Raw genomic sequence first — 27,671 nt, 5'->3', positions numbered from 1 at the left:
GGGAGTGGGCGGGGCTAGAGGCGCGGTGGGCGGAGCTGGAGTCAGCGCGGCGGAGCGTGTCGCTGCCCGGGCTGGGAGCCGCTCCAGTTCCTTCACGGGCTGCTTTCCGGGATTATGCCGGGCTCGGAAACCACAACAGCGGTCCAGGAGAAAAGTTTATCGGAACAAGAGGCAATCTACGGCGCCACTAACGAAATGGTAAAATAACTACCACAGGATTCAGTATTGAGGTTGTTCACAGAGCAGTTGAATTTCTCCTCGGGTCATTGGCTGCATTTGAATGTTGTGCAGATACTGTATGCGTTTTTAGGAAAGCGTGTGATATCCCTGTGTTTCGCCTGAATCTGTGCATGTGTAGGTTAACACACGGCCGGGAGAGAGTTAGCGGGCTGCTGCTGCGCTGCGGGTTTGCAGGTTTGCAGGTTACGACGCTTTTCTCAGATGTCTTCTTAATCTTAATCAAATATGTCTATTTTCCACGAGTTCACTACAGTACTTCACAGAAACTACTCGTTCAACTCCACCTGTTTTAATGCACGACCCGTGTCCTTCGTTTACTAGTTGAAATGCATTCCACTGTATAGACTGAACGAGGGTTTTGTTATTGTGTAATAAAACTCACATTTTGGACAAGGTTTAACCGCTTATGAAAGTGTAACCATTTTTGCCACACAGGAGAGGCGTCACATTGCTTTAAATTGCTCTCCTTAAGAAGAATCCCGCGGACCGGGTCGATCCGGTGTATTCGGCCATGACCGGGAATGTGTGCCTAGAAACGCAAGGTGGATTCCGATTGATGCCTATGGGAAGATGCTATGGCGTGACTGCTTTAGATGTCATCTTTGGTTGGGTGAAGTTGGAGAGAAGTATTTCAATCTGGAAATTATTCCTTCGCACATTGGGTGCAGCCAAAAAAGTTTGTCTGTAGGAAACAGCCCGCAACCGAGGCGCGGAAGCATGTGGGTTTGTTATCGCTGTGGTTGTGTTGCAAGTTGGTGCGTTTGTGTAGCGCACATTTCCGCAGTTCTGCGCAAGTTGTGCAGAATCGCGCCGATCCCATTGGTGGGGCAGCGCAGAACTGCGCACATCTGCGCTACACCGGCGCGGTCACTTCACTGTCGTGCGCAGCACAAGTCTCTTAGCTCACTGAACCAGTTCAAAGCAGCAGATCTGAAAGCTATAACATGCTAAACAGAGGTGGGGATTTTAATAGTTCTACTAATCCTAGGAGCGTAGAAATGTTACTTTCAGTACTGTAATTAAATTGTTACAGTGTCCAACTAAGTCTTACCTTCAGATGCTGTATTCCCCTTCCTATGAAAGTACAGCTTAATAATTAATTGATTATTTTGATTTGTGGTTCAAAGGTAGCAAAGTATCTTTTTCCTATAAAAAATGGACGCCCTCATTGATCTGTACAGGTCTGAAGATTAAGGAAGCAATTAATGGGAAAAGTTACTGCATCTGTCATGATTGGGACATTGTAGACATGTGTAGCCTATTTGTTTTTCTTGCAGATTTTCTGACCTGATTCCATTGAGTGGTTTTCAAACTCAATTTGTTCTGTGTATATCTCTGGCATGCATGTGGCTGTTACTCTCTTAAGTGAAATGAAGTTGCCATTGTGCCGAGACCTTATTTTTAATCCTATTGAGCAAAGCAAATCCTATCGGAAGATTTGTTTAATTTGGGATTTATATTTTCAGTAGATTTGTAAACTGTATTTGACCTGTTTTCCAATACAACGTGGCATGTACAAACATTTTCTCTTGCAGTAGGCTCTTCATACAGAGAGATTAAACCAAAGGAAATTGAATTTGCAAACGCTCTCTTTAACATCGAGCAGACTTTACAAAGGTCACTGTCTTGGGAGGGTCGAAGATATTTGATGGAAACAACAGTAAACGAGCAATGTCACAATATTTCATTTAAATTATAATATATTATGCAGATATGAGAGAGAGAGATTAGTCGAATACTTAATGAATTAAGTTTTTGTTTTCTTCTCTGGAATTGCAGATGTTATAATTTTGTTTGGTTTGTTTAAATCCACAGGAGACTCTACATTAATTTCACTGAGCATTTGTCTACTGAACCATGAGTACTGGTTATGTACAATCGCATTCAATTTGTACCAATTTACACAATAAATAAATCTGAGAGAATACATTATCCTGTGTTGTATAACAAAGAGAGGCACAGAAGAGGGCATTTAGTGTGTGAATTACATTTTCTGCTTTTGCTTTTGCTTGGCCAGTGGATAGGCAAAAGCCACTGGGGATGGGGCTGAATTGAAACAGCTGGAGGGATAGGAGGGGAGCTGTGAGCTGGCAGGAGTACAAAACACACAGAACACGTCTGGATTGAGTAAAGGCCTTCATCCCCTCGGGGTGAATTCTGCCTCTTGAGCTATTGTTTTTGAAAATGCTGTGATTTGTATGCACTGTCCTAATTAGCCATTAAAGGGTAGAATCAACAACCTTATCTCTTTTGAGCTTGAGTGTTTAATTTACAGAACGACACTCAAAGCAAACCATAGAGACGTTTCTCGTGAAGCAGAGGGAGGAGCTCGCTTTACTCTCAGGGCAGAAGGATTGCCACAGGGATTTTGTTGTCCTGATCAGAACATGTGGAATTTGAATTAAGCATGTAAAGTGGATTTTGAGTTACAGGAAATCTTCTATTTACTTGCCTCTATAGCATTTATGAGAGCTTTAACATCATTTGTATGGGGAAATGTAATTTTGCTAATATTATTTGTAGTGTCTCAATAACGCAAGCTATCGCAGAGATGTAGGTGGTTTGTATTTTATTCTTTGAGAAGTAGAGATTTTTGTAAGATCCATCTGAATAGATGTCTCCACTTTTTATATGGGTGGATCTGTAAAAAGCTTTGAGTTTACCAGTGTCCCTTCATTATATGTGATAAAGCCCCTACAGTTATTACAAAATCTTAGGGTAGCTGTACAGTGAAGTCATTATAAAGGAAGGATGTGTTTAAAGCAATGTAAGCAATAGGCCATCTAAAACCATGTGTGTACTGAGAATACTGTGACAGGTGAACTACCCTTTGTGTAGGGAACCATTGGCATGCTTTCTTCTGTGCCTTTTAATCAGAGTTGTTGCAGTTGTTAGTTCTTTCAGAAAGGATATGCTATCTTGAACATTGCAGGTTCTTGCCTCACTCTGCTCTGGACGGATTTGTGCTTGTCCCTCTGCTGGTGTCTTTTCAGGGCTATAGGAATCCCATTCTCTAGTTATTCGCTCTATAGATTAATTTCAGGTCTGAGCAAGGTCACTCGATAGCAACAAAAATATAAAACTGAGCTTGTGAATGAACTGTGTGTCAGTATTGTATTATTCTAGTGTAATGTGGCAATGGCGATGACATGCTAAGCAAGGTATCTTCTTTCCCTTTCGTATTGGACAGCAGCTCTGGGCTATTCAACTACAGGCCAACGTCGGACGAATTGATAACCTTCCTGAAAATTATACAGTTAGTTTCCATGTGAAATGTCGCCGGCCTTGTCTCTTTTAAGGACCAGTTCAGGCATTCAAGGGGTGATGGAGGACAAAAATGGGCAGTGGGTGCTTAATGCTGTGCTGCATTAAGTGAAACTGACTAGTCTGGTGTGCTTTGCCCAGGGCAGGGCTCTTACTGCAGATGAAATACACATTTAATTTTGATTTGTATTGAAGCATGTAGACGGCCATGTTTTGTGTTTGTATGTATGGCCTTCGCTGCTTCAGACACGGTTCTCTCATGTGTGACCTGGTGATGTTGCCAGTATCGCCAGTGTACTCTCATGATGTTAAGGTAGCCAGATATATAGTGGAGATCTGAAGATAAGTGCTCTCAGCCTTTGCGTTGGAAGGTTTCGGTCTGACACACCCTCGGTGTTGGCAGACCTCCAGCACGCGTATTTGCCTGGAGGTGGTGGTGTTTGTTGTTGTTGTTGTTATGAGAACACTAGACTGAAGTTTAGTCTGTGGAGATTTGCAATGTGATTTTAAAATCACATTGTATTCTCTGCTGAGATGCCTATTGTTTGATTCTGAGGAAACCATAAACTAGAACTAAAACGTACACCGCCTTCTAATATTAGCCTCCTTATGACAGGTGCACTCTGTCAAGTCCCCACAGCACTGAAACCAACCCAAATGAAACTGTGTCATTCTGTGTGTGAAGTTAAAGCGGCATGACTTGATTACATTCTTACTGAGACAAAGTAATTAATCTTTTTTGAATAAATAAATGTAATGATGGATGTGAACTTATCCTGTCAAAAAAGAATGCTTTAATATTGGCTTCTAATACAATGTACCTGTAGGTTGTTACAAGATGTACTTCAGTGCACAGGCAGGGTTTGATTCAGTGTTTTCTTGCCCTTTTTTAAGCACTGTCAGGTATTGCTTTCAAAGGTTTTTCCACCTGTACAGGGTAGCTATAATCCTCTTTTGTAGTTCAGAGTAAATGTGTGAAGTTTGCACATCTTTAAGTGGGGGAGGGGGCAGAATAAGATCTCTTTGATGAATGCCTATTGGTTATCTTGTCTCCTTCTGGATTTGTATCTCTCTAAATTGCTTTCATAAACCTTAATAGTTAGTTTTACCTATTCCCCTATGTGCTCTGCAATAAACCCTCTGGGACTAACCCAGAGGAAACAGACATTTTCCGAAATTCACTAATTTGGAGCAAGTTAGAGTAAAAGCATATTATATTTAATGAAGCTCATTTTGTGCTTCAGTGACGATTAACATCAATTCCATTACATTTCAATGTAATTTCTCTAAAATGGGATTAGCTTATTATCTTATCTTATTAATATTATCATGAGAATAATTGTATGTCCCTCTGTGTTTTGTTTGCACTGTGATACAGTTGCAAGGGAAATCTAAACGTCTTTTATGGTCAGTCTTTACACAAGCACCCAGTCTTACCAGGGTAGCGTTTACATTTGGCTGCCGCTTTGCTCATTTCTCATTTCTGTGATTTTGGTCTTTTCATTTTTTTTTTTTTTTTTTTATCATTTGTAAAATGAGCTAACCTAATCACTCAGGAATGGGTTGCCTTGTGATAAAAGGCACAGACTTATTGCCTGTTGAACAAAATTCGACCATTGTCTCTTGTTGGAGAGGGACACATTAAATTGGGATTTTTCTGCAAAAAGATTCCATATAAAGCAACATAAGTAGAAGATTGAATTGAGATGTAATATAATTAAGCCTTGAGACCATATACAATACACTACAGTTTGTCTGCAGAGAGTGTTTTCTTGGAGTAAATTTTTAAGTACCCCAGGCTATTGACACCACTGAATGGGCTGCTGTGTACTGCAATTGTGATGCACAATACATTTTACCCTTGTTTCCTTTCGGAAGCACCACTGGTCTTGCACTGACTGATGTAGTGTGATTCATATGCCAAGGTATGTCTTAACTGTGGTTATGTCCTCTATGTAGGCGTTAATGAGTCTTCAGTGTGGGAGACTCTTGATATACCGTGAATAAACAAACAGGGTACCGCTTCTCCTTTATTGTTGTTCCACAGACCTTTGTTTTTCACTGGTCTTTGGACAATTCCCAACCAAATTGCTGTCAGTAATTACAAGCTAAGCTTTACTTCATGTGCTCAATTCGTCAATTGATGGATGTGTGCATTTAGTCGCATCATGCGTGCTGAAACTTAGTGCTGTCTGATCTTCTTGTAATTCTGAACAGACCTGTTTTTTCCGTGGCCTTCGGGTATGTTTGAGAATCGGAGGTAATCAGATGGATATAGCCTAGTCTATATGAAACAAACCTCTTATTTTGAATCATTATAAATCCTCCTAATGCCTGGGTTTCATTTTAATAGTACCAGAAACATTTTACAGTGTTTTCTGTATCTTATCTAGGGTATTTCACCTTCTACAGAGTATTGTGTGGGTGAGGTTATGGCAGTGTTTATTGGCTTAAGTAGGTTACACATGGTTTAAAAAGAGTTTCACGTTTAAAAACAAACTCCTAAAGGAAACATACGCAGAGCAGGGCCATTTCCTAATAATAAATACACAGTGTTTTTTTTTTTTTTTTTTGTTCAATGGATTTGCAGGGGAGTAGTGAATTTCAGTTGATTTGATATTTGATTATCCTGTGCCCAAAAATTAGAATGCCCCACTTTTGGTGTTTTGTTAATATAGTTTCCAAGCAATAGGCTAAATCTGTAGTTCATTTTCACACAAGTACTTAAAAAGGACTTATAAACACATTTTTGTTGACAATTAATTCAAGCATGAGGTATTCATGTTATTCTTGTGGGCTTCATGTGCTTCCGCTGAGATCTGCTATTGATGTTGACCAAATCCAAACCCAGTCTGTCACCCTCTCCCTAACCCTCACCTTGGTATACATGTGATTTAACCACAGAAGTGCACAGGGTATTCAAGTTTTTCCTGTGTGCTTCATACATCAATTGATTTAGAACTGGATCCCATTATTCTAAAGTGTAAACCATAATTTTTACCTCGTTTCATAGATTGTATAAAATTCGCTATTAAAAAGAAACTTGGCAAAACAAGCAATTTAGTCTGTGTAACGTAAAACGGGGAATTAGGCTACCTGTGCACATTTATTCCAGTTCAGAAAAATAAAGAAATAGAACTGCTGCCTTCAGAAAAATGTTGCTGTTGTTAACAACAGAACTGTAAAGGTCTTAGTCGTTAACTTTATAATGCCAATATAATGGATTGTTAATTTGTAAAGATCAGCATGTCTCTATATGGTGTGGAGGATGTGTGTGTTTTGTTTGTAGTGTTATCACCTGTTAACCAGGCAGACAAAGTTTGTTTTTAATTGCCGTGGAGGATTCATTGGTTTTCAGATGTGAAACGTGTCCCGTTTTATACTGCTAACACTCTGTCCATTGACTGTCTTCCAAACGTCCTGCAGAAGAAGGGTCCTCTTACAACTGTCTGACTTGTCATGTTGCATCACTTTCGATGGCTGTGGAAAGCGTGACTCATGAAATGCTTTTCCTCTTAGTCAGAGTACTGCAGGGGAACTTGGTCCACTGGATCACTCGTATTTGTCTCATCAAGTTTTTAAAACACCGACACTGAACAAGTTTCAGTGTGATGGTTATTTCTAGAGCTTCTTGTTGTTCCCTTTAAAACAAAAGGTGACAATATGAGGAATATGTAGAAAACTGATATTTCTAAAGATGGCATTGTGTAATTGTGCTGAAAGGACCATTCCGGGGTCTTCTCTACTTCTCTACACTGATGCAAGCGCATGAAAAACTTTTGATCGATTTTAGTCAATATACTCCACAATCTCCACAAATGGAGTAATAAGAGAATGATCTGTCGTCTACTGTGTGTGTGAGATTTTGTGTCCTTTGTTCTTTCAAACACTAACTTGAAGATTTAAAAAACAAAATGCCAAATGGTACAATTTTTGTTCAATGCAGTATTTATTTATTCATTCTTAACCTGAAATGGAAATCTGAAAGTGCTAGGAAAAAGTGTTTAATGAGTGATTACGGCCATAGTAATGATTTGGCTAAACACTGACAGCAACTGCTCAGAATGAGTTGGTCTCACTGGTGGCACACAGCACACAGATTGTCAGGTAATGTAACCTTTGCAACACCAGCTGATTAAAAATTTATAATATCCATACTGTCCTCCATCTGCATTATTCTACAGGAGAAGGAACTTGCATGCTTTATCATACAATAGTCTTTTCTGAAATGTGACCAAAACTGCTCCTACATATATATAAGAATATATTTCCTGTTCACATCATTAGATTAAAAAGTAAAAATAAAATATCTACATCATATTTGTCAGTTGTTTCAATTTCATGAAAATCTGTCAGCCTCAGAAAGTGATGCAGTGTGCAGTACAGTAGGAGAGCAACACACTGCACTCTGTTAAGCCAGCGGTGGTCTAAGCAGATGGTCTCACAGCTGGCTCATTCCTGTTACATAACGTTTTCATTAAGACTAAACAAATCGAGGATCTCCTTTTTTCAGTATACCAGATTGCATTGTTTTAAACTGGGCCTTTCAATGAGAGCAAAACGGTTCCCTCCATGCAGTTGAGTTCGGCCTGTGTCTCATAAATGCCTGATAACTCTGGCATCGCTTCCTTTGAGTCCCATCAGCATGTGGGTCACTCCACAAAGAGGGGTTAGAATGGATCTACTGTAGGTCCATTTGTGTTTGAACTTGCTGACTGGCTAGTGTTTTCATCATATTTTGATTTGATTAATTTAATTTGATTAATACTTAAGTTTGTGTTTTTGGCATGTATATTCCCCATGTTGTTTTAAAGGCTCTAGCGCACAATGGTTCTTGAACATTTGTGTACAGAAGGGTTGTTTAGAAAGGGAACATCGTTTTTTCCAGCTGCTGTTAGCCCAGTTAGCTCCTTTAGATGCATACTCATCACTGCTACCTCACAGTGTCCCACTTCCTGGAGGTAAATGTGTTTCAGAAGTGAGGTAAAGCAAACAGACTGCATGTACACAGATATCTCACAGGGGTGGAGTTTAGCAACTGGATCATTTGACCTGTGCTAAACCGGAAAAAAGGAATGATAAGGAAGGAGAGTAAAGTGCATGGTTAGAGATGCTGAAATGTGATAAAAGTGGTAATAAGATCCAGGCGAGTGGAGAGCTGGGCTGAAAAACAGTAAACAATGTATCTCGTACATTGAATCCTAGGCCACAAAGAAACGCACTACAATGACCCTCCGGAAGCTTCCAGATCATCACAGCTGTAAACATCTACCTCCCTGACTGGTTTACGCATATGGACCACTCACTGTGCCTGCCTGCACACACGTTATGTATGTGATGTTTGGAAGCCTGATGTCTTCCATTCTGAGCGGTTCTGTCAGCGTTTCGGACGCGGATAAGATGCAGCCTGTGTTTTTGATTTTAATTAATATATGGTGGAAGCACACACCACTGTTTTCAGTGTGAATTAAGATGCTGTGATGTGCCTTGTACCAATGCACATTTACATTCCAGAGATCAATAATTTGACCATCACCCCTCAGGGGACCTGCATCGTATCTGACTGCAGAGAAATGGCTGATCCGTTCTAGTCTGTAGTTCTCAATACAGACCTGAATATTAGGTATTTGATTGCACAACTTTTACCAGCAGTTGATCTCTCTATAAAGCTTATTTAATGATATGGAACTGGGAGGAATCAATATGGTGTTTGAAATCCTTTATTTTAAAGCTCGATAAATCTTAATTTTATAGTGTTTTCCCCACGCATATTTATTTATTGAAATACAAATTATATTTCAGTGTTTGAGCAGTATGTGCTAATTCCAAGCAGCAGATATCGGTCACTTTGATCTTCACTGCTTGTGTCCTTTTCCTTCCTGCATTTCAAATTCCGTGTTCTTGTGATGCGAGTCCAGCTGTGGTCCCTGTGGCTTCTGCTTGTGACGCAGCTTTTTTACGGTCTTGACTGAGGCTTATGAAACAGATCGAACTTCACAACATTAGGATGACTGCTATGCAAGGTGGCTGAAATGTAGAGGAATTGGATCCATAATGACACCAGAATGGAGTGATCAGGTCTTGCCAGCCGACTGAGTCACTTTTTTTTTTGTTTTCTCTTGAAGAAAGTGAACCAGCAGCACAATATTCTCGGTAAATTTAGTCTCAGCCTCATAAGCACAAAAGGCTGGAGGCTTTATATAAGAAATGCCACCCTGCCTAGGAGCCAGACTGTGTCCTGGCGTCCCTCTCTTGACCCTAGTGTTGTTGTTTTTCCCATTTAGATGATAATGTTGAGAAGATAGTTGGAATATATGAAAGGCCTGATTGTTCAAGACAATGAGACGATGGTGCACTTGTTTGTTTGTGTCTGATATATGAGCTTGAGACAACAGTACAGTTATGTGTTAGTTTGTGTTTGGTTTACAAGCTTGAGAGAATTTGTGTTTCTTCAAAATAAAAAAATAAAAACTGACTGAAAGAGAGAAGTCAAATCGAGGTTACAAATGTATTATGAGGTCTTGTTCAAAGTCTCCAGCAGACATATGCGTCAATAGTTGGATTTGCAAAGTCATGAACTTCCTGTTGAATAACACTGAGAAGGTGATAGATGAATCACTATCTTGGTAGTTCAGTTTTGCAGAAGTGTTCTTGTAGAAGAAGGAATGTTTCCCAAACCTATTACTGACAGGTAAGGGCAGGTAGCAACAATAGCACTGTTTACACAGCCACTCACAACATCTGACCTGGTTTTGTAACGCAAATTAAATTTACTTGTTGGGACTCTATTTGGTGGTATTGACTGTTTTTTTTTTTATATATATATTTGGTGTCAGGGGAACTTAATTAAATCTTGATGACTGCAGAAACAAATCCCATTTCACACCTCCATTTGTGCTGCTTTGGTTTAAAAGTGGACTCTGCAACCTCTAGAGTTTCTGGTTTGGCCTTTTTTCAGTTATTGCAGTTACATTTGAATTGTCTTGGCAGATGTAAGTGTGTATTATATATAAATATTATTACATATCACGCTCAACTTGGCTCATCCAGCTGGCTGGTGGAAAGTGTGTTGTCTTTCACCAGAGGGGTACAAAAAAATTCATGATCAGTTGAACTTCAGTCCATGAAGACATTAATTATACTTGAGCAGCTGAGCCTCAGCTTCACATCTTCAAGGTCTGCTTCGGCTCTGCTCCTCAAAGACCTGAATTATAATTCTCCAGTTTTATGACCCACCGGGGCAGCTGTACATTTTGAACCATCATGTGTGTGCTAGGCGTGTGCCATTTATTATTCATGATGACGGTTATTAGGTTTGCTTGATCGTGAGGAAGGCTAATGCAGTGCCCGCTCTTCTGACAAGTCCTTTTAAAAACATGCCTTCCTGAAAACTAGTCTCATCCTGTTCTCATTTCTTTACTTTGTTCTGCGCAGCCACAGAACCACGCTTGAGTAACTTCTCAAAAATGTGCCGGAGCACAGCTTGTATTTAGAGATTTTTCAAATGAAACTTGCAACACCATGTTGCTGAGGGGGAAAAGTTGTGTACTGTATCTTCTTGCTCACATTGTATTACTGTGTTTCTTGAAGTGTGTATGTTTTGTCAGTTGTCATCCAGGGTAAGAATGTCTGAGGATATATATATATACACATACACTTTTGGATAAAATAAAATCAGTAAAACAAATAATTTCACCAGCTTCAGCATATTGCCCATTAGCCACGGGTTTTAAGTCAGTGATTTTACACAAGGGGCTTAACCTACACCATGGGCCTGAATTGGTTTTGTAATGCTATGCCTCTTCTGTTTGATCTCGTTTTTTCACACCTCCATTAGATCTTGCTAACTGACCTCACTATAACACCGGGAAGTCCACACTTATTGTGTGAGACCAGCCCTCAGACTTCTGAGAATAATCTATCCAAAAACTGTGTGCTAATTTCCATGATTTAAATTAGCTTTATTTAAATTAGTCTTTTGGTAATTCCAAAAGTACACCAGCAGAGTGATTGAGTCAGTGTATAATACAATTCTGAATTTGTATAGTTTGTTTTATGTTGTAAAATCTTGCATTTTACAATCTTGCCCAAACAAAACTGTCATTTTAAAATGGTGCGTAAGGACTATGACACTCAAACTCAATGTGTAACAAGATGAGTTGCGTCAGATAGATCCTGCAAACATTTATAAATATGTATTTATTATGTTGCTTTCAAAGTGTAATGTGGTCTTAAGTATATATTCATACTACTAGATTACATTTTATTAATAAAAAAGATGAATGCTAAAGACAATTCAAGGTAGATCAAACAGAGTTTTTAAACACATAAAGCACCCTGATGCGAGGAAAGTATTATCTTTACAAGCTGTGATACAGGCTGACGTCTAAGCGGTTAATATCTACTCTTATGTGTTTCTGTTAATACCAATCTAGGGTTCAACAGTATTTCTTAGCATTTGTTTTCTCCTGCAGTAAAATGTTCAGAAAATGTAATACTTAGTTTTAAGTGATACCTACATGTTATTTTTAAATTTGCCAACTGAAAAGGGGGAAGTTTTCAATTCTCTGTCATCACCATGCTATTAGGCCTTTTTGATCAGTCTTTTAATGTATTAAATGTCTGAAAGTTACACAAACCTATCGTTGTATTGGGGATTTCTCATTTTTATATAATATATATATGATGTTGCTATAAATGTTCAAATGCATGCATTGGGGAGTAGAGATTTCTGCTGGCTCTGGTGTGGAACAAGAAGCAGCTCTCTTCAAGCACCGATTCCTTCATAACATTCCACATAACCATCCCTAATCAGTCCCATTAACACCGTAAATGGAGAAATTAATCAGGCCTGAAAGTGTTTTGTGCACTGTAAAGAAATCTTTGTACAATGTTAAAAGTTCAATCTTTAACCAATCGTTTAATTGTAGCACTAATAATAATGGGCACTGTACACTGAATACTTTTTATGCACCGCCCGCTAGTTTGTTTAATATGCCTCAGGGGGCATTGAAGATGTTGACGTTTAATTTTTTCATGAATTTATTTCAGTTTGCTGTATTCATCGATTTGAGAGCCTATTATAGAATTCAGTAAAGCTGGCCAGTACTAGTAAATCTGTAAAGGAATTAAATGGAGGACTGCTGTTTCTCATAAAAAATAGAACAAAAGAGAGAGACCTGGCACTATTCATTAGATTTGAAGCGAGTGTATCGTGGTAAAAGTCTCTGAAACCGCAGATTCCCAGGACCACTGGCAGTTTGTTTTTTGACTGAAGATATCTGCTCTACCTGGTGTCTTAAATCTCCTTTCATCTTCATCCACAAGTAGACCCCTCAGCAAAGCGAGGCATATTTAAAATGTCATTTAAGTGAAAAGAATTGGAGATGTGGGCATATTTTACCTTTTAAAAAGTAATTTCTTCTCTGTGATTTGTGCTTGGAGAGGGCAGTTGGAGAACACTGAGAGCAAGAGGAGAAGCTGTCAAGTTTAGGGCCTACATTGAGCACCTGCAGCCTAACTGTTCCTTCTGAGGAGAGACCCAGGAGTTCTGCTCATTGTGTTCCCGTGAGAGGGAATCTGATCATGCCCACTGGTTCACATTTAATCCAGGCAGTGCATGGTTATATGACTCAGTCTGACTGCAGACTTCACAGCACTGCTGTTGTCTGCTCCATCTGCCTATTGCTACCCTGTCAAATGTGAAGGGCCTTAAATTATGGCTTCTCTTGGTTGCTTTAGAAGAATTTCTGTGGGGGGTGGGGGTAGCCTATATATTGGGGCCCTTGCTTCAAAGGTATCTAGAGCAGAAAATAATAGGATCGTTTGAGCTGTATTCAAAGTCTCGGGAACAGGTTTGTGGAGTCTGCAGCTTCCTATTGAGCATCTCAAGATAAATCCCTAGAAACAGATTTCTGCATTGTCACACATTGTTTTAGTGAGTACCTTAATGTTAAGACTCAATAGATATGTACACCTACTTGCCCACTATCAGATCCTGTAAATTATTTTTAACATATAGGCTACATGGATTAGAAAAAAAATATATATACAATTTTGTTAATGAGCTGTGTTTTGTTTAACCACTGCCTCCGTGTGAAGTGAATCTGAATTGTTTCTCAGTCTATCACTCATGCTGTGAAAAGCTGAAAACAAAAGCTCATTCGTGCCATCCTGCAACTCGGTGAAACACTTGGAAAACCTAAAGCTTATACACATCTCACAGCAGCATTTATGTGAAAGAGCTGGGTAATGATACATAAAATATAATCGAGAACACTTAGCCTAATGCCTCATTAGTTAATAATGGTAATTACAAAACAAATTATTTAAAATATTTTAAATAGCGGGTAAATGTGTTCATATGCACAGATTGTAGATAGCCATATCTTAGCTGTATCAGCTTTTGACCACTTGTTTTTGCTGTGCAGGTTTATTCATCCATGTCTTTCTCTGTTAGACTTGTGACTTTCTCTGACTTACGATAACAGTTATAACGACAGTGCACTGCATTAGCAAGGTAGTACTGTAGGCAACTCTGTGAACATGCACGGTCTGCCCACTATGCCCAGGAGTCTGAGTAGTCCAAGGTCTGTTCAGAACCACCTGTTTGTACAACCCACAAGCTCTCTGCTTTCAGCCTTGATATTGTGTGTTGGGATGCACTGAGCAGCTGTCTCGCCAGGCCTGGGAACAGGTGTGCTTACTGATCCGAGAAAACTCGGCCCATCGGCTTTCACATCCCTTCATCCGACACCAGTCTAATTTAAAGGGAAGTGTCCTTGGAAAAGTGGTTACATGTAGAGAGCCATGGAAATGTTAGGCAAGAAGACACCAGCCGCCTTTATGCAGACCAGAATGATGATCAGTAATGTGTTTTAGGTTTTATAGTGTCTGTGATGCTTGCTCTGCATTGTGGGATGTATTGCCCAGCTTTACCAGTTACCCTCATCCCAAATTGGCAGGAAGTGCCTAGTTGTGAGTTCTTGCACTCCGTCTTCATCACTAAACGCGCCTGTCAGGGACCCAGATGGGACAGCCATGCCAAATGCTACCAGCCAGCTCAGGGCACCGGCTCGGAGAAGGTCTTTTCATTTCAAAATGGTTGTTCGTAAAACCCCTCCAACTCAACAAATGGGTCCATAAATCTCTCTCCTTGTGCTCACAGCAGACCAGCGAACCTCACACAGACTGTTTCTGTGTCACTGGCGTTCAGTTATTCCCCTCACTGCCAGAGGTGTGTGATACTGTAAATGTACAGAAGAGCAGTGGGCATGATTATTTATATATGGAAATGGAAACCTTTTTTTTTTTTTTCAGATTTGTTTTCCCTGGGATTTGGACACTGTCTTATTTTCACATGCAGGAAACTCTTCCTTAATTTCTTGAATACCTTTTATGCAGCCTACTGTCAGGAATGCAAGTAACTTGTCTCAGGATACCATTATCTTTGCAAACAGAGATGCCCTTACAGGATTTTTACTGGCTGTTTAAATTTAAAAATTCTGAGGTTCAAAGTGGCATGGTTTAAAAAAAAAAAAAAAAAAAAAAAAAAAAGAAATCCTCAGAGTTGTTGTGAAGCTGCTACCTTAAAATAATGATTCTGCATCACAGACTCTATTTACATAGTTATTCATGTAGATAATGATGAATGTACATTCTGTATCACTTGCACCTAATTAGACTAGTCAAATCCTAGGACTGTGTTAAACGAGGACAAAACTCAAAAGGCTTTTGTGTGAAACTGTCATCCATGATGAACACATGAAACAAATCAAGTAAAGGTTAAAAAATGGTTAATGGTTTATTATTAAGACAAACTGTGGACGTGTGTGGGGAACCTTGACATCCTCCACAGGCTTGTCAGTTTAGTTCAGTGAGTGCTGGACGGGTCTTGATTTGATTTTTAAATTTAGTTCACATCTACCACAGGGAACACCCTGGACTGTGAACAGAAAACTTGCCCATCCAGGGTTCAGCCCACCTCTCTGTCATCCTAGCTTTTCTTCAACTTAAATAGCTGCAAAATCACTCAAAGGCTTAAGCCAAAAATAGAAAAAGAAAAAAAAAAACCTCCGCTTTGGAAACCCAGCCTCATACTTTACAAAGACATTTTAAACAAATATCAGCATTTTCATCCTGTTTAAGTGATTCAACCATCACATTGCAGGCGCAGGGCCCGAGAAAGAGAAATGCAGAAACCCTGGCAGTTACATGCAAACAAAGTAGCACTATTTATCTCCAATTATTGCCCCTGCTTTTCAGTGCAAATCTGTGGTGGTGCAAGTTGTGCTGCATCGAAGGGGAAGGGGAAGGAAAAGGCAGATGCTCCACTGCACAGGATGCTCCACAGCAGTCTGCACTGCTGCGCTCTGCTGGTGTGATTGCGAGTCAGATGTGAGGAGGTGGGACACAGAGCTTGTAGAGCTGGTAATAATGCACTGAACAACACTCTTGGCTTCTCTGTTCTTGGCACTAGTCCATATCTGTAATGAATTGGGGAAATGAAAACTTGAACAGGAAGGTGTTTGACCTGTAGATGCAAAGTTCAGCTGAAGTGCTACAGAAACCCTTTCACTCGGGTTAGACATCTCTTGTTTTGAGTGTGACGCCACACAGTAGGAGGCTGGGATGGCCGTGCTCCTGCCGTGTTGCTTCCGTGGGTGTGCACCCCAGTCTCGGTGACCTTTTGGTTTATGATGAAGGCAAAATCCAAAGAGCCAAGTGAAGCAGGTGTTATAATGACTGTAGTCGGAATGTATAGACCTTTCAGGCAGAGTCACTTCAGGTATTCAAATAAAATTAATCGCAAAAGCCTGTTCATAAACGCCAAGTGTGGGATTTGGATGAAGGGAAGTGGGACTCCTGTTGAAGTTCTTTGGTGGCAAATTGAGAAGTGTCAATCTGGGCAAGCACAGTCTGGCACTCCTCTGTGTAACACAGTTCCTGTAATTCAGCCTGATGTGATTTAAATCCGGCCCTCATTTAAAACACTGCTAGAACTCGCATGTAAACACAGCCATTGTATGCAAAACCCCACCAACCTCTCCATCTGAAGAAGGTGGACTCTTGCATTGTGGGCTAACGGGACAGCTCCCAGAGGCCCATGCCAGGTGTCCTTGGCTGTGTGGTGGTTTGAGTCAGGGTCTTCCAGAGCTCTTACCAGACCTCCAAGGCCATCTGTGTTCAAATTGAATCTCCTGTTATAGTCCTGTCCATTTCTCAATTGGCCTGGATTGGGATGTTCGACATGGCAATTTTCGCAGTGGGGGATGCGATCCCTATGTGCTTCTGTTCAGTACGTTTTTTTACATTGAAACCGCTTTGGTATTGAGGTCACACTTCTGAACACAGCCAATAGATGGTTGTGATTGGATGAGGTGCAGCATTACCAAGATTCTGGATGGCCTTCATGTCATCATTACAGAGCCAAACTATCATCTGCATCTAAACCCAAAGCAAAGAGATTCTAACAATTACTCAATTTGTACTTTTCAAATGTACAGAACAGAGCCATGTTATTTATGCTTCCAGTTTTTTTTTTTAAGCAATTCAGTACAGGACATAGATTGCATACTGTGATGTGAAAAGGCTGCGGGTTAATTTGTCAGAGGAAAGATTAGCAGTGGTCTGAATTTGTCCTAAAAGATAGAGCTGTCAGTCTTCTCTTCGGGATTGATCTTACAAAGGTAAAAAATAAGAGAAGTACACTGCATCTTATCTACAAGGACTACTATCTACACAACCACACTAATGCACACTAGAGGGATTTTCCGGAATAAGCCGGCGTTCCTGTGTATGAAATACCCTGGCTTCCAAATATATGTATTTAATTAATTAGTTCTAGAAAGGCACTTAGTCAATCACCGTCTGTAAGGGGATTTGTACAGGGAGCTCTTTGCCTGCATTCTTGACACCTCTAAGAACAGGTTGCGTCTCCCAGACTGACAGGCCTGGGACAGGAGATTTCATGTTATACGGTTGACGCCATATGGCACCTGTAATTGTAGGACATAGTAATTTGTACTGTAATTATCTAGAACTTAAAGAAAATAAAATCTCAGCTGACAGGGTCTAATAGGAGGCTTAGCTGCAAGCTAGCCAGTACAATGCTTAGATGCCAGAGTCATTTTTAGACCCTTCTAATACATTTGGGAACAGAGACTGAATATATTGCCTGGATTCTGTTGATTTAGAAAAATACTGAAAGTAAAACTTCTTAAGCTGGACAAAAGTGTAGTTTGGATAAAAGTAATAAGAGGTTTTATATAATATATTACACACACCAGACAGGCACACATGGAATAAGGATGTTTTTGAAAAGTCCGTCCAGGATATATTTCTACACGTTGGATGGGAGTGATTTTCCCAGACAAAATTCTGAAGTGGCGATCGTTAATAGAAACATGGAAGAGGGGAAACAGCTAGCACATGGTTCATAAAATGCATTGCTTCCTAGTATTTATTTTATTTATGTATTTATTTTTGGCACTGGGATCAGAACACTGATGAGGAAACTTTCTGTGACAGACAGGGTGGATGTTGGAGTTCAGTAAGGTCAAAACCTGTATGGCACACTGTCTGCTGTGTGATTGTTATTGTCCCTCTCTGCTGGCTTGATTAAACTATTGTGAGGCAGGCACTGCTTACTGCACTCTATTATGCCTGTCAAAACCTAAGCCATCAGGATTTTTATTTTATTCAGTTTGTGTCAGATGATGCAGTCAGGGCATCTATAATGAAAAGTAATGAGCTAGGACATGCTGGAAGAAGCACATGACTCAGTTGTCCTGTTCTTTTTATAATGGGGGGGAAAAAATAAAATTTGTTCTAACGGGTTCGGATGACAAATTTGACTCACTGTAACAGCTGCATGACTACCTATTCTGCAATAACAAAAAATATTGAAAAGTGCCAGGCTGCCAGTGAAGGACGAGGCAGATATGCCATCAGTGCACCTGGCCTCTTAAGTGGAAATTACATTCAACCTTGAGCTCCAAATTCTGAAATGTTTTCAACCGTGCATGTGTTTTTCTGGAGGTTTTGTATTCATTCACTTAGGACAAGCCAATGAAAGCCTCCATTATCCGTATTGTGTGCTTGCTCTTGTGTAACTCCGGTGCTGTAGGGATGTCCTTGCATCTACTGTGTTTTAATTAAAAGCCTCAATAAGTAACCTTCCTGAACTTAAAACACAGAATAAACTACATGCCATATAGATTCACTTTCATTCTGTTCTGTCATTGTTCTTTAAAGTGAAGACTTAGGAACTGAATCAAGCAATTCACTTTTAGTTAGAAAAGGGACACATCTGCTGCCTTAGCAGGACAATTAGAATCTGCCCTTTTCACAGGGGTGGTGCAGCATTAATATTTATTTTTATATCTAATTCTTTTTCTGTAAATAACCTCCACTAAATATTTGTTATAACAAAGATGGGTCTTTGGGAAGGATACAATTCAGGCAGGAAGGAAGTAAAGCGGGATTTTAGGATCTGCACTAGTCTTCTGGCAAGAGCGCAGAGGCGTCTTCACAGCTCCAGTAACAATGAGGGTGATTATCGGCTCCTTCCACAGGGCCGTCTGGAATCAAAGGGATGCCAACAGACTGTATTTTCAGAAGATAATTTAAACCTTGCTTGTTTGTCAACATCCTAACCTACTGAACAATATGTACTGTGTACCATAAGAAAACATTATTATGGTATATGTAACTTTAGCAGCTGTCAAAAGTTTTTCTTTTTTTCTTTTCTTCATATTTTATCTTCCAAGCCAAGCATCTGACCACTGTAACCATGGCAGTGAGTGAATACTGTGGCTTTCATCTAAAACATATTTTTGTTCTCTCCATCTCCTCATTCACCATCTATGCCTTACTGTAATACATCATTTACAGATTCCTAATTTGTATTGTATGACTTTAAGTAGGACATAATTTCTCTGCATAGTCATTTCTAAAAAGTGAGCTTTTTATACGATCGAAGACGGATTATAAAATTATACCCTTTCTTATATAATCTATTGAGCTTTAACTACATGGGAAGTTATATTTTTAGAAATTAATTCTAAACCTTGGCATTTCAAGTTTAAAGGTTAAAATTATAGTCATAATGCATTTTGAAAAAAAAAAAATAGAATCTTTTACTAAACCAGAACAGTCAATTACATTCTTCTTCGTCTTCATTTTCATCATCATGAACAAAGTGCTAGAAGACTTGTTTTTTTTGGATTTGTATTATTTTTCCTTCCGCCAAAATTTAAAATGCTTTTAAAATGCTCCTAAAATGCTCATATATGCATGAAAACTCTTGAAACTTGCCAGTGTTGTAATCTTCTACTCCACAACCGTAATACCCACTATGCCACAAATTGGCATGCATGACACTAGTACAGAATACTATCAACATTGATCAAGGCAAACTGCTACACATGAAAAATAACATGCGTGCCGAGTCACACACGTTGCACATTTTTCTGCACAATGAAACACGGTACACACATGAAACGTTATACATATGTCAATGCCTATGCCTTGAACCCACAACCTCAAAATTAAGTTTATGGGGTAAATGGTTAAGCCGCCATATTGGATTATACATTTCTCCGTGTGAGGATATTAAAATGGCTACTGCTCCGGAACTATAAAGGCCAGTGTGTTACATAGATACTACTATCATAATTGTAAAAGGAAAGTGGCTGCATGCAAAAACATGGCTGCCAAAAGCCAATGAGTGCACGTAAGTAAAATATGTGTATGTTCAAACGTATGAAATTTGATCCCAGAAAAAAAACACAAGCCTTACTAAACTTACTAAAATTGATACAATAATAAATTGCAGTGTTATGCTTGATTGTGGTGAGGTTCATCACCATGGTCATGCAGTAAAATCTACAGAACTGTAATTTTCATTGAGTAACCCTAGTACAAAGACCTGTCACAGTTGATGAAGCAGAAAAATGACAGCTTCACATTTCAGCCACATAGTTGCATTCCTTATGCAGACCTCTACCTCCATCTTGTGGACAAGGTTGGAAATTGCTTTCTAATTCTTGAATACCACAGGCATTAAAGCTACACATATATGCTAGAATTAATTTAAATACAATTGTACCTTACATAATAGAAGCATGCAATCAAGACATACATTAAAATCCACTGACATTGCTATACACATCTCAAATGACACAAGCATGAACACCTCTAATTTACACCATATTGCATTGACATCGAAATTCACGCATTAAATAACACTAGCATTTAGTGCCTGCTAAAATCTGAAGCCTACTGATATAGCTTGGAAGCCTTGCAACTTCTAGTTATTGTTATTAATGGCCTGGCTTGTAGAGAATTTGACAGCAGCTCTTGTTTTGCAGGCTGACCAGATCGATGTGAACACGCTGTCTATACCCGTCCCAATGCGGAGGGGTGGCTCTGACACCAACCTGAACCTGGATGTGCCAGACGGCCTCCTGGTCTTCCACAAGGGCAAGCCGGGCAACAACAGCCTGCAGCAGAAGATCCTAAAGATCACGGAGCAGATCAAGATCGAGCAGACGGCTCGTGATGAGAACGTTGCAGAGTACCTCAAGCTGGTCAACAACGCCGATAAACAGCAAGTCACACGCATCAAGCAGGTGTTCGAAAAGAAGAACCAGAAGTCGGCCCAAGCCATTGCCCAGCTGCAGAAAAAGCTAGAACAGTACCACAAGAGACTGAAGGACAGTGAGACAAATGGGTCCTCAAAGGCCCCAAAAGAAACCAAGGAGTCCTCCAAAGACAACCTGAAGGACACACCGCAGGGCCCAAAGGATGGCAGCAGTGGCTCCCGCACCAGTAACCCCAGTGTGGAGAAGGTCAGGACGATTGGCCCTGGAGTGACCTTGTCTCCGCCCTTCTTCTTCAACAAGTCCAGGGAATTTGCCAACCTGATACGCAACAAGTTTGGCAGTGCGGACAATATTGCGCACCTGAAGAACATGGACACCTTCCACCCAGAGGGTGGGAACCGGGCTCTGAGCGGCAGTGCCACCATTGTAGCCAAGCACAAGTATCCCAGCGATGACGAGTGTTCCTCTGGCACTTCTGTCTCCGCCGACAGCAATGGGAACCCCCCCTGTGACCCTGGGTCCTCCAGCGCCATGGAGACACAGAACAAGCTGTCTATGGTGATTGAGGACCTGAGGGAGATAAAGGAAGTGCAGTCGCAGCTGGCTGAGGACATGGAGAGTCTGAAGGTTCAATTCAAAAGAGACTATGGCTTCCTCACACAGACCCTCCAGGAGGAAAGATACAGGTGAATTTTGTGTAGCCTTACTGTAGTCTCACAGATCAACACGCACACTTTTCTCAGAACGTTTTGTTTAGTTTCTGTTAAGCACACAAAATAACATTGGTTCTCCTAGGGTTTTCATTAGGCAAGATTCTCTAAACCCTTTCTATTGTAACCAGATCACCAAAGACGACATGAGAGTGTAGCATAGTTTGGTATAATTGATACAGCTGTAATCCATTGGAATGGTTTCAAATGAAGGCCTGTAACAATTACTGAATTGTTTTACTTGCCAACAATGTTCTTGCACAATGTTCAAACAATGCTTGAACATACCTGACCATCTGTGATCAATAATGGTAGAAGGATTTTTTCCCGGGACATGATTTAGAGACTGCTACAGACAGTTCAGTTTCCCATTCTCTGGCTAGGGGTTGTTTTCAAGTGTGCTTTGTCACGTAGCATTATTCCAATTCTCTGCTGCAGTTTCATCATTCAGAGTTGTAGCATGACTAAAATGTGTCTAAACTAGAAGACAGGTGAGTTACAAGTATTTGTTTTCTTTAGTTTTTACAATGGGACATGAGTCATAGTTTCAGCTGATACGGGGGTTTTTAGAGGTTCAGATAAGCTTTTCAAGCTCTCAATCTATTGTAGCTTTCTATGAATACTGCTTCGTTTTCCTGCTTACTGTGGGTTTCAGGTATTTAGGGGACTTTGGACCTGGTTATAAACAAGCTGTAAATTATGTCACCAAAATGTAAATGAAATTTTGTGTGTTCAGTGCCAGCATTGTTTTGGAAGCCATCATGAGGAATTCAGGAAGTTTTATAGCTACAACTCAGAGCACAGGAATAGTTTGATTGATTAACGTGAGAGTTTAAACTTTCCCATTGAGTCCCTAATGATCGGTGTTATGACTTTGCAGACCTCTCTCATTACCATAAATACATTTTAAGCATGCCTAATGTAAGTGGAGTTGCAAAAGTTTTATAAATACTTGGGTCTCGTACTTTTCAGTGATCATTTGTTGCAGATGCAAAATATAGAATGTATGTTTATATTTAAAGCTATAATATACAGTAATATCCATCAGTGGTAGATCTAGTGTAAAAGGTTAAACAAGGTCTGTTTTACTATTTGCACAGAGCCTGTTGGGTTAATCTTAAAACATTATCTCAATGTTCGTATATGTTGACTGATAAAATAGATTGAAAATTTAAACGGGAACAAAAGGTTCGTTGTTCGGATGTTTGAAAACGTGCAGTGTTAACGTGTACATAATGTAATCAGTTCTAGTTTTTCTGCACAATGTTGTCACTCATGAATCTTAATTAATCTACTTATTTGCTTGAGCTGGGCTCTAATTAATTGCTTCCTCTTGTATTTGATTCACCGTCAATGCCAGTTAATAACTGAGAAGAGAGCCCGTTGAAGCTGGTTATAAATCGGCTCTGAACAGCAGCACAATCGTTATGGCAGGGCTGTCAGCATAGCTTCAGATTTCATTTTGGGAATACAGCTCACTTCGGCAGTATGCTTGATGACTAGTAGGCCTTATTTTAGTTTCTTACTTTTATTACTCCACATACTGATATATTTAGTTAGGTGTCAGTTCATTGGCAAAATGACAATCTTCTTCAGTGTGGCCACTACCGAGGATCCAGACTACAAGACTCCTCATTCCTGTCCTTAAAATCTGCATGGCTGCCAAGCGATTTTAATATATTCTAGTTGATGGGGGGGGAAAAAAAAAAAAAACTACCTGGCTCGGCAGCAGCTGTAGGTTAATATCCTCATGTTTCTGCTCGTGCTTGGCATTCTGAAGAACCTGGGCCGCTGAGCAATCCCAGGGTGGACCTGGAAATAAGGGGCAGCAGCTCCTTTGGTTTTCATTTGTCTGGTTGGAAACCAGACTTGTATTACAGAGTAGACATCTGTATCGATCTTTAAATCCTTTTTCGAGATCTATACAAGCCATTGTTTTCTACATTTTATTCATTCATTCATTCAATGTTTTGCAACTAGACTGGCAGATGGAATCTGGAACGTGTTTAATGAACTAGGCTGATTCAATTACCTTTTAATAATAATCCTCTATGAAGTAAATATAGATGTGGTTTTACACATACAGGACTCTAATCTCCTCGCTAGTCCCGTGCCTGCAAGTGAGTGTCATGTCAGGATTTTCTTTCCGTTTGCATGTTGCAGGTATGAGCGCCTGGAGGACCAGCTGAATGACCTGTCGGAGCTCCACCAGCACGAGACCACTAACCTGAAGCAAGAGCTCGCCAGTATTGAAGAGAAAGTGGCCTACCAAGCTTATGAACGGGCCAGAGATATTCAGGTAAGAAACGGGGATAGGGGTGGGGGACAAAAAACAACAAAAAAGTACCTTACCAATCACATCTTTCATGGAGGTTACTTTTAAGGAAGAAAAAAACACTAACTGTGTTTAGACATATATATGAGAGAGAGAGAAAAATTTAAAAAATTGTTTGGGATGCTGGTGTTGCTTAGCCAGCAGCCTGGGGAAAAAACTAAGCAAACCACTCATTCCTGTTTCGCTGTTCTCTCCTCCACCCCCCTCACCCCCTGCCCATGCTCGTCTCTTCCAGGAGGCCCTGGAGTCCTGCCAGACTCGGATCTCCAAACTGGAGCTCCACGCGCAGCACCAGCAGGTGGTGCAGTTGGAGAACACGGATGCAAAGGTGCTGCTGGGCAAGTGCATCAACATCATGCTGGCCATCGTCACGGTAATCCTGGTGTGCGTCTCCACGGTGGCCAAGTTCACCGCCCCCCTCATGAGGAGCCGCCTGCACGTAGTCTGCACCCTGTGCGCTGTCATGCTGCTGGCCATCTTCTGGCGGAACTGGGACAACCTGCAGTGCGCCGTGGAGCGTGTGCTGCTGACAAGCTGAGGAGACACCAGGGTGCATGGCGCTGCACCCGGTTCTTCATTCGTGTCACTTAGGGACCCTGTGAGACGCATGGAGGCTACCAACCTTGAACAAGCTGTGCACAAACACACTAACTCCACATACCAGGCCACTGTATGTGATCTATATGTCAAACTTAATGATATATCTGTGTGTATGTATGCATTTGTAACTTAATTCTAGTATTATTTTTTTTACTGTTTTGTACAGCCTGGGAAGTGAACTGTTATAGTTCTGTTAAGGAAAAGGAAATATCACTGCGACACTTGGGAAGGGATTAACCTGGATTAAGCGGTGGATCTCTGATTCTTTGGGGATGCTAGGGGGCGGGGGTGTCACTGCTCTTCCATCTCCTTTGTGGAGTGAGGTGTGGCCTTTATTTATGATCGTCCCGCCTCCAGCAGCCCCTTCAGTGCAGCTGAAGTTACTCCATCGTTTTATGACCGATGATTCACTGTGTATCTGACTGGAGACGTGCAATATATTTGTTCAATCTTGAGTATCTGTTTTTGAAGTCTGTGAAAGCTAGTGTCTGGGTGTGTATCCAATTTATTTATTTTCTTCAATGTTTTTGTGTACCTGAGGACTTTGCCAAACTCCCCACCCTCCTTTTGTTTGTCAATTAGAAGCTTGTTCAAAATCATAATTGTACTTACTTTGGTGTTGAGGCAATTTACATAATTTCAACACGCCCAATTTTGTATCAATGGGCAATGTGTAGATGTAGAAAATTGATCTTATAGTGAAATTAATGTTTATGGTAAAATTAAATATTTTATTACTAAGAAGTCATAGTTTTCACATGATTATAATGATTACATGCCTCACTATAACACTGCTATAAAGGGATGGTAAGTTATACTGGTAAGTAATGAGCCAAAACCTTTTCTGAGATATCTTGGTATTTTTGGAATTCTGTACAAAATGTAAACGGGAAATATTTTTATTAGTTTTTTTTATTTTTAAAGCTAAAATGATTTATTTGTGAAAATTGCAGAAGTTGTACAGTTTGTTTTTCTTTGTTAATTATATTTTTTAAAACGTTTTAATCAGCTGAGTATGTGTGAGAAAATGTGACCATTGTTTCCAGATAAAAAGATGCAGTAAGAAAAAGCCTTCACACCTCATTGCCAGCAGGGGGCACCATTGACCAGTACTGTACATAGAACTGCAGGCTCACATGAAGGCTCCAAAATAGTCATGCGCAGAAGCACTTTCCACAGTACTGAACATTTAAATCACATTTTAGTGCAGAAGTCTCCAACCCTGGTCCTGCACAGCCCCTATAAAGCAGGTTTTGGAGATCACCCTTCTATCACCAATTTTTAAACATCTGAAAGTATTTAATTCCAAACCATTAAACAGGTTGTGTGGTAAAACCATTGGAGCAATCCTCTGAACACCTTAAGCCTCTTGAGTCAAGAAATCCCTTGGTTGGGGTGTTTAATTGATGAATAACTCCCATGTGTTCCCAGTTTTTAGATATTGGTGATTTAAGGTGACCTATAAAGTGAAGAGGATTGGGGCTCTCCAGGACCAGGATTGGAGACCACTGTTTTAGTTCGTTTGTGTGTGTTTAATAATGAAATACATCCATTTGCATGCACACACGTGATTCATTCAGTATTTTTAGTCCTATATATATTATTGATTTCACTTCTGCGTTATTGTAATTAGAGCATTCCTGTGGTTGCCTAGGCAGTACTTGAAGACCTTGTTAAAACACTGTAGTGTTTGTGAGCACAAAAAATAAACACACTTTTTTTTTTTTTTTTGTATATGTGCCGGGTAAATAAAGTCTAAATAAAATACTGAATAACTGTTTTTTACCCAGCTCTTCCTCAGGGTTATTCCAAAATTTTTGTGAGTGGTGCTGACGTGCACGGTCCTGGTTCAGTGTTGCACCCGAGTATGTGGAAACTTCCCTTAATCATGTAATTGTATATGTGCGAGATAAAAATATAAGTAATAGTTTTATCTAAGAGAATTTTGTACTTCGCAATCTACATTTAAAATCATGCAATTTGTTGGCTTTGGCATCAGTTGAGTTCAATGCAGTGAGAATATTGTTCAATCCATGCATCACTGTGTCCTTCAAGAGATTTTGTGTTTGTGTCGGTGGTTTTGGGGCCTTCCTGTTGAACAATATTAATTAGGTTATTAATTTTACTAATACTTTTTTTTTTTTTTTTAATGGTTAAGTGCTTTTTTGTTTTTTACACTGAAAGCTATATACCATAAATCCCTTGTCTGTGTTTTGCCACAATTTGAAGAAACCTGGCCTTGTTCTTTGTGTGATACAGTGAGAGGATTAGGTTTTGTTGCTTCATTCTTGGATTTGACAACACCAGTTAATTGTTCCACTTGCATATGGTTTTCACAGTTCTTGATTACCAATATTTAATTATAACCTTATGTGAATTAAAATGGGTTTGCAGCACAACACTAGAGATAAATGAGAAGAGGTGTGATGATATTGGTGCCCTGTGTTACATTTCACTTGTTTACTTTTACATCACTGATAGACTGGGCAAAGTGCATCACTGTTCACTTTGCAGGTCATTTTCAATGTATCTACAATTTTTGTGTGCGTCAGAAATGTGTACAGATAATGGATTAATGCTGCCTAAATGCATCTGTACTTTCCTTACAGAGGCATTTAAAGTTAATTTCTTAAACAAAGATAATTGCAATTGATTATTTTTTTTTTTTTTTAACAAAGTTTAACATGTCTGGGTTCGTATGCGATTTGCCATATTTCTATGGAGCTGTGCTGTACAAGTTCTTAATTGAATCGACTGTTGGAATGAACTGAAAAAGTTAAATTAACTGATATTTTAATAAAATAGTTTTTAGATTTCATGGATTTTTTACAGTCTCCTCCCTCAAAATGGAGGCATTTTATCTGCTTTTGAGAATGACACCATGGAACAAACTTTTTAATAAAGAAAGTAAAAGTC

The 27,671-nt window shown here is 39.8% G+C and overlaps 1 protein-coding gene across 1 annotated transcript; it reads left to right on the top strand.

The window, feature by feature from the left end:
• Positions 1–42: 42 nt before the first annotated feature.
• tmcc3 (transmembrane and coiled-coil domain family 3) lies at positions 43–27,671 on the top strand. Its single transcript, XM_066704988.1, has 4 exons — positions 43–198; positions 20,877–21,796; positions 23,984–24,119; positions 24,391–27,671. The coding sequence occupies exons 1-4, from the start codon at positions 115–117 to the stop codon at positions 24,691–24,693; spliced, it is 1,443 nt and encodes a 480-aa protein (XP_066561085.1). The 5' UTR covers positions 43–114; the 3' UTR covers positions 24,694–27,671.

The sequence above is a fragment of the Amia ocellicauda genome, chromosome 5 (assembly GCF_036373705.1).
Source record: "Amia ocellicauda isolate fAmiCal2 chromosome 5, fAmiCal2.hap1, whole genome shotgun sequence".
In the NCBI taxonomy this organism is placed as follows: domain Eukaryota; kingdom Metazoa; phylum Chordata; class Actinopteri; order Amiiformes; family Amiidae; genus Amia; species Amia ocellicauda.
Note: the sequence above shows the minus strand (reverse complement) of the source record. Positions and strands in the feature narration are given on the sequence as shown.